At 47.5% G+C, this 7,495-nt stretch overlaps 1 protein-coding gene across 1 annotated transcript; it reads left to right on the top strand.

Moving 5' to 3' along the window:
• Positions 1 to 2,624: 2,624 nt before the first annotated feature.
• Positions 2,625 to 5,895, top strand: LOC119353822 (EEF1A lysine methyltransferase 4-like). The gene is made up of 7 exons (XM_037620509.1): positions 2,625 to 2,755; positions 2,847 to 2,943; positions 3,063 to 3,204; positions 3,302 to 3,384; positions 4,631 to 4,765; positions 5,252 to 5,356; positions 5,530 to 5,895. Exons 1-7 carry the CDS (start codon positions 2,700 to 2,702, stop codon positions 5,653 to 5,655), a joined length of 744 nt encoding a protein of 247 aa, XP_037476406.1. The 5' UTR covers positions 2,625 to 2,699; the 3' UTR covers positions 5,656 to 5,895.
• The last annotated feature ends 1,600 nt before the right edge of the window (positions 5,896 to 7,495 follow it).

Here is a 7,495-nt window from a genome sequence, read left to right as displayed (position 1 = left end):
GACAAGCCGACACCAACCCTAGCTGCCGCCCACCATGGATTTCTTCAAGCGCTCACAAGGTAAGCATGACCATGAGGCTGGCTCCTCGTCGGGCGCCGGTCGGCCAACTTCACCTTGGCTGGCACGCCAGCGCTCTACATCCCGGTCCACAGATGCCACTATTTTTTGGAGCATGGTGTGATGGGGCCATTGTCGGACGTCAACCTGCTGCACGGCTAGCACCTCAATTTCGACAGGGTTTTGGTGTTGGCGGTGCCACAATCAGACCATGCACGAATGCAGAGATCCGTCACCGCCGTGCTGACATGCGTGCGCTTGATTTCTACTGGTCAGAAATGGATAATTAATTCTTAATTAATTACAAGTCATTAACAAACGCGCCACAAATCTGAGATGTTGGATCTTGGCTGTTGCTGATTTGGGTGTGGGTTCGGCTCACGTCTCCCTCCACGACCGACTATAATATTGGAGGCGTCGACAACCCTAGCCGTCACCCAGATCAGATCGCATTTGTTCTACCTCCTCGTGCATTGTCCATAGTCGTTCCGCTCATTATTGCTGCTTTCGACGATCCCATCCCGTCCATCGTGTGCATGACTGTATGGGAAAGCAGGCCTTCGGAACCCCGCCTTTTTGCGATCAATCACCAAAAAAGGGCGATTAGGTTTTTGGGAAGCGCCTCATACGCGACTACTCGTCGTTGTTTGTCTTCGCCCACTACTTGGCATGCATCCTTGTCTCCTTCGACATCACCATGTCAACTGAAGCCGAGAAGAACGTTGCCGATAAAAAGGCCGCCGAGAACAATGTCGCCGCGGCCGACTAGACTACCGAAGGGTATAATCTTTTTTATCCCACTCCTGTTTGTTTATGTGTTAGCCGTACTAGTTGTTTATGGAGTTGTTTCTACTATATGTCTAATACAAATATCAGTATGAGCTTAATGTTGTCTATGCCATGCTCATGATTTATTTTTGGATTAGTTCAATTGAAATTTTTTATTACATCATCTTCCCCCTTCCAAGCACTCGCTGCTAGTCCTACACCCTCTGCTGTTCAGCCATGCGTGCTCAGGCTGTTAACGACACCATTGCCCGTATTGATGACTGTCAGATTGATTAATTTCCATCGATTTTGGAGAGTCTAAGAGGTTGCTTGGTTTCTAGCCATAGCTCATCTTGGGCAAGTTTGACCAAGTCAGGCAGGTGTTTAATTTTATCCATACCTATGACCTACGGCGAGAATAATTTTGAGTAGTAAGCCCTACATGTCATAGTCACAAAAGGTGTGACAAGATTCCCTAAAGCAAACCAAATTGTGGCTAAGAATTTGAGCAACACAAGTAAGGCAAGTGTGATGGCAAAGACAATCATGATCCAAACACTCCTAAGGTCAACTCCAATGCGCCAAACCCGTTTCATCCGCCCGCGTCTGTTTGGGTCCGTGCAGACATAGTACGCGGCCCAACACACAGATGCAAACAAATGGATGTTCGTTTTCTTGTTCGCTTGGACCCATTTATGGCCCAATTTTGGGCCGGGTTTGCGTCGGTGCGGACACGCAGCTGATGCTTGTGGCGTCGTCCCCTGCCCATGTGGCACCATTTCCATTCCCACCATTTCTCTCCCAAACCCTCCCGCCATGGGCAACACGTCCAACCCCGCCGCCGCCCCCTTCCCCGCCGGTCGTTCCCGTGGCGCCTCCCCATGATCTCAACGCCACTCATGAAGCTAGCTAGTCCACCGGGACACAAAAGGGCCGCTGGTGATCCCCACGGGAAACTTTTCGATGCCCGCAATCTACTTGATGGTATGCCAACCCCAATGCCGGACGACCCAATGTACTACAATGATTTCATGGAGGAGATGACCAGTGAGGGTGGCCTAGGGTATGATGCCGACGAGACTTATAGCAAAGACAGTCACGACCAAGACACCCACGACCACCAAGGTGAAGACACACAAGGCCAAGAAACTCAAAGACCAAGACAACCAAGGCTATTGCGGTGTCGACATTGAGGATGAACCATTGTTTCACGAGGAGCTATCTCATCAAGCCAATGCACAAAAAAAACGGCGAGGCAAACCAAATAGGTTGGCCGGTTAGGCGCACTGCCTAGATTGACGCGGACAAAGGACGGGCGCTACCCATACAATCGATCCAAAAAGACAAAAAAAAGAGATAAATTCCGCGTTTCATCGGCGCGTTGGAGTTGGCCTATGTGAACCACTGCGGAGAGTAGGACCCGGGGTCAAATCTCCTAGGTTTGATTAGACGCCCCCGAACATCGTAGGGTTCAACGAACCACCCTGCCTACCCGCACCCGCTGCACCAGCGTTGTTGCCCCAGCGGACCAAATGAGTCGGCTGATTGGACGCACTGCTCAGATTGACACGGATAAAGAACAGATGCTACCCATACAACAGATTTAAAAAGACAAAAAAGATAAGATTCCTCGTTGGGTCGGCGCCTTAGAGTTGGCCTATAACTAAGTTAGTAAACCACTGGTTCTCAAAAAGAAAAAAGTTAGTAAACCACTGGGTAAGAGTAGGACCCGGGTCAATCCCCGAACCGTCCTAGGTTTTGATCTGACGTCCCCGAACCTCGTAGGGTTCAACGAACCACCCTGCCTACCCGCACACGCTGCACCAGCGCCAGAGGCCGCCAAGCAAAGCGCCCGCACCCCGCACGCGGCGGCGATGGCGGACGACGTCGCCCCGTGCACCGCATCCGGCTACCTCGACCCTTCTTACTGGTAGCTCACGAGTCCTTATCTATCACCCTCCTCCGAGCTCCAAACCGCGCATGGAGCAGCGGACTCACGCAGCTCGCCCGTGGCTTCGCAGGGACGAGCGGTTCGGGAAGGAGGAGCACTACGAGTGGTTCAAGGACTACTCCCACTTCCGCCACCTCCTCGCCCCGCTCCTCTCCCCCTCCCTCTCGGTTCGTGCTCTCCGCGTCCCTTCCCCCAATTCTTCACATCACTTTCGTGGATCTTAATTCGCGAGTTCCTGAATTTGAACTGTACCGCGATTTGTCGCGCGTTCTACATTTCTGCGCAGGTTCTGGAGGTCGGCTGCGGCAATTCGCGGCTCGGGGAGGAGCTCTTGCGGGAGGGCGTCACCGGCGGCGTCACCTGCATCGACCTCTCGCCGGTCGCCGTCCAGAGGATGCGCGACAGACTGGCGGAGCAGGGCACCAGTGGTCAGTTCACCAGTTTGGCCGGGAATGTACTTTCTGCATGTTCGTTACCGCCAACGTTTGGCCGTTTGAGTGAGAAATTGCGTTCTGCTTCGTGAAGGTGTGGATGTGGTGGTGGCTGACATGCTTGACCTTCCATTCGAGAGCGACAGCTTCGACCTTGTGATCGAGAAAGGGACCATGGTATGGGTGTTGCGGACTTTGATGCCTCCTCTGTTCCAACCTATCAATATTTTGTGCTATCATTTTTTCTAAGATATGTTATGCTTAATGTTAATTGCAACTCGAAAGAACAAACATATTAACCGACAAAGGTTGTGGTTGCATATTAGTACTGTGTATTGAAACACTGAATTTTTTTCTGGTTACACCTTCAAAATGAAGACTTGGTTTGCATTGCTGAACTGTGCTGTGGTGAACTCAGGGCCTCTTTGATTCGCAGGATTGTAAAAACGTAGGAATAGGAAAATTCAGGAATGGAATGTCATGTCCATTTAAATCCTACACGATTTGGGTTTGTTTGATTGCGTCACAGGAAAAAACATAGGAAATTTTCCAAGAGGCTGGAGTGGATGTCATTGTACAGTCTGCTGAGGAAAATGTCCGAAGAAATAGGAAAAAGTTGTTTAGTCAAACGATAAAATACGCAAAAGCTTGTTAGGCCAACAAGATTATTGTAATCCGCCTCAATGCCAAATGCAGCCGAAGTGTGCGCAGATACTGTCTTTGCTAATAGTGTACTGCTCTTGCTATATTAGCAACATGATTCTATACGGTTGGCATATTATCAAGATTGTCAAGATATATAGTACCAGTGGTTTGTGATAGCATTACTGGGTGTTTTAGTGGAAATGCACAATTGCATCTATTACAGAGTTTCAGAAGATGACCCTGGGAGCTATTTACAGTACTGTGTTACTACTATCCTCATCTGAATGACCATTCAGTCATTCACATATATAAAGCTGCGGAAGACAGGCTCATGTGTGCCGAAGTCCAGTATAAACGTACTCCCTCCGTAAAGAAATATAAGAGTAAAGTAGTGATCTAAACGCTCTTATATTTCTTTACAGAGGGAGTAGTTACTAACTATGTTAAAAGTTTGTTTGTGTGGTTGTCAAATGCGATAGATATACAAGTTGTTTAACACAACACAGTGACCAATGAAGTGGTTGCATTTGCATGTTATCTTGATAATTACCTAACAAATTTTCTGTTAGGATAGCTGCACAACCAGTGAATAGGAGTCAATTCGAACAATCAAGATACTTAACTCAGCACCTTAAAAAATACTCAGAAAGATGCACTATGTCTGTTGAGCTATCCTCACCTCTGTTCTTTCATAGCATCCAAACTTGTGATTCGTCATTTTGTGATTAGATTATTAGATACTGCCTATACACTTATATACAGAAATATCCTTTGACAGGATGTGTTGTTTGTGGACAGTGGTGATCCATGGAACCCCAATCCTACAACAGTGGATAATGTAACCAAAATGCTTGAAGGTATCCACAAGGTTTTGAAGCCAGATGGCAAATTTGTATCAATTACCTTTGGACAGGTTTGGGAGATCCAATTGTCTGAATCCCTCTTTCATGCCCTTCATTTGTCATCGCTTTTGTATTTCAGACGTGTTTCTTTGCATGTCCCAATGATATCCTCTTTCTGGGTTTGTGGGTATGTTATTTGTGCACTGTACATAAGTACTTCATCTGTTCCGAATTAAAAGATGTATTAACTTTTTTCTGAACCGGATGTATATAGACGCGCTTTAGTGTGTTTGCTCACACATTTTAGTCCGTATGTAGTCCATATTGAAATATCCAAAGCATCTTATAATTTGAAATGGAGGTGGTACTAAATAAGGATATACCTTTTGTTTAGCAATATCACACAATGGTTATGAACTTGATATATATAAAGAATTAAAGATTGTCTTTAATTAGTAATCATGAAGAGAAGAGCAAGTGGGACTGGTCATGAACTGTGATTTATTTGTTTAGCAGCTTTACTTCTTTTTCTAAAATTTCTACTTTCTATTTGGCAGCCACACTTCCGTCGTCGATTTTTTGAAGCACCTGAGTTTACATGGTCTGTCGAGTGGAACACCTTTGGCGATGGCTTCCATTATTTCTTCTACACCCTTCAGAAGGTTTAATGTTTGCGAAGCATTTGGTTTTCATTTGAGCCCTTTACTTTTTCCTTGTAATTGTGATGCCACTAAATAAGTTTCTGCATTGCTCTGTTACATCTCGACTCTACGTGACTATGAATTTCCTTGCAAAAACCCTTACTCTTCATCTTGTTCTTTCTTAAATCTCTTAGGGCAAGAGGTCACCAGAGTCCAACGGTCACCAAGTTACATTACCTGCTGCTCCAAGCTTCAATATGCTCCATGAAGAGCTCGAAAGCGAGGATTACATATTCCGCACAAATGTTGATGAGTTATAAGCAGTAACTCAATAAGTGAGTGTGCCGGTTCGGAGGTTTTGATGCTACGCAATACGCATGAAGGGGCTGACCGCTAAGCAACCCAGCGAGTGATGCTTTTACATGCCTTGTTGTGTGGTGATGTATCATTGCGGCCCAGCAGGCTAGGGATCTTTCTACCATCAGAATTGACAATATACACCTGTTCCCAATGTTAACCTTCTTGCGTTATTTCAGATTATGAAAAAGGACCTTCAGTTATCTTTGGTGTTGACTCCAGATGACATAGAGATAATTGTTTTCCCTTATTCTTCTCATTTCCAGGACATCTGCTTGTATAGCCAGTTCAAATTACAGCAGTGATAAGAGAACGTTAAACAGTAATTCGGTAAAAGAAATTGAACAGTAATTTTTTTTAGGGGGGTGAACAGTAACTGAGGTAACTGCATCACTTTGGTTGCTCGCCTTCATCTGGCCGTTGGCTGTCCTCGCCTCATTTGATCTGGTACGGTGCGTGATATGATCCCCGTTGGTTCTGGACTGAAGGCATAGGATTAAGAAGGCTAAGTTTGCATTGGAAAGTAGGCAAAAGAAACCCTAGTTTATCTGTAATTCAGTAGTGAGGTACATATCCATTCGACTACTCCAATTGCGCTTGAAGATGATGCCAATAGTAGTTTCACGGTGTATAAATTGGTGAATTAAATAGTTGTGCCTTGTTGTACTACATCATTCATTTATGTTTCCTTCTTTGGAAGGATACAAAGGAATTGTGCCGATAGTTTATTAAATGAATGCACCGGATAAAAGACAATAAGTGTTTTGAGTACTCACTCCGTTCTCTAATATAAGATGTTAGGGCATCTCTAATGATGATCCTCAAACCGTCCGCATTTGTGCGGACCGGACAATCCGAACCTTATCTGTTCGGATCGGGCAGTGTGGACGTGTTTTGCGTTGGTCTACGGGCCTGTCTGGACGTCCGTTTTCCCGCAAATTCAAGGCAAACCAGGGTGCTTTACGGGGGTTCGGACCTCTGCCACGCACGCGTGCGACACCCCGGACCCACCCAAAACCCTCTCCCTCGCCCGCGCCCTCTACCAAGCGAAGAATTTGCCGCGCATTCATGTCGTTCCAGAGTGCTAGCGTCGCATTCATGTCAGCCCAGAGCAGACGTGACCTTTAACTAGTGTCGACACTAAAGCAACGCGCTAGCCCAGAGCGCCGCCCGCGCCGCATCCTAGTGTCCGCACCTGTTAAATGCCGAGAGACATTACTAGATGGGACGAGACGGATATCTACCGCATTCAAACGGGCTGACCACCCCCGTCGGTCTGCGGACCGGTCTAAATGTTCGTTTTCCCGCAAACTGGAGGCAAACCAGGGCGCTTTACGAGCGTTCGCACCTCTACCACGCACAGGTGCGACACCCCGGACCCACCAAAACCCTCTCCCTCGCCGCACCCTCTACCGGGCGAAGCATTTGTCGCGCATTCATGCCTTTCCAGAGTGCCATCGCCACATTCATGTCGGCCCAGAGCGGACTTGACCTCTAACTAGTGCCAACACTGTAGCGGCGCGCCGGCCCAGAGCGCCGCCAACACCGCATCCCGGTGTCCGCGCCTGTTAAATACTAGACGGGGTGAGACGGATATCTACCGCATTCAAACGGGTTGGCCACATGTCTGTCTGCCATCATTAAACAGGCTCGCCGACCGTGAAACCTACTCCGGCGCTCACAATGACACACTCCGTTGTTGAGCCTGGCCGTCATCCACTATTTAAACGAGGCCACGCCCGACACAAACTGCACCACACTAGGGCCCACTTCACATCCTCCTCCATACTCCACCTCCGCCAT

The sequence above is a fragment of the Triticum dicoccoides genome, chromosome 2A (assembly GCF_002162155.2).
Source record: "Triticum dicoccoides isolate Atlit2015 ecotype Zavitan chromosome 2A, WEW_v2.0, whole genome shotgun sequence".
Classification (NCBI taxonomy): Eukaryota; Viridiplantae; Streptophyta; class Magnoliopsida; order Poales; family Poaceae; genus Triticum; species Triticum dicoccoides.
The sequence above is the reverse complement of the archived record's forward strand: the minus strand, read 5'-3'. Positions and strand labels throughout refer to the sequence as shown.

Coding starts and splice junctions, on each gene's coding strand:
- LOC119353822 (XM_037620509.1), top strand. CDS start 2,700: ATGGCGGACGACGTCGCCCCGTGCACCGCATCCGGCTACCTCGACCCT. Junction 2,944..3,062: donor TCCTCTCCCCCTCCCTCTCG/GTTCGTGCTCTC, acceptor ATTTCTGCGCAG/GTTCTGGAGGTCGGCTGCGG. Junction 3,205..3,301: donor GGCGGAGCAGGGCACCAGTG/GTCAGTTCACCA, acceptor TGCTTCGTGAAG/GTGTGGATGTGGTGGTGGCT.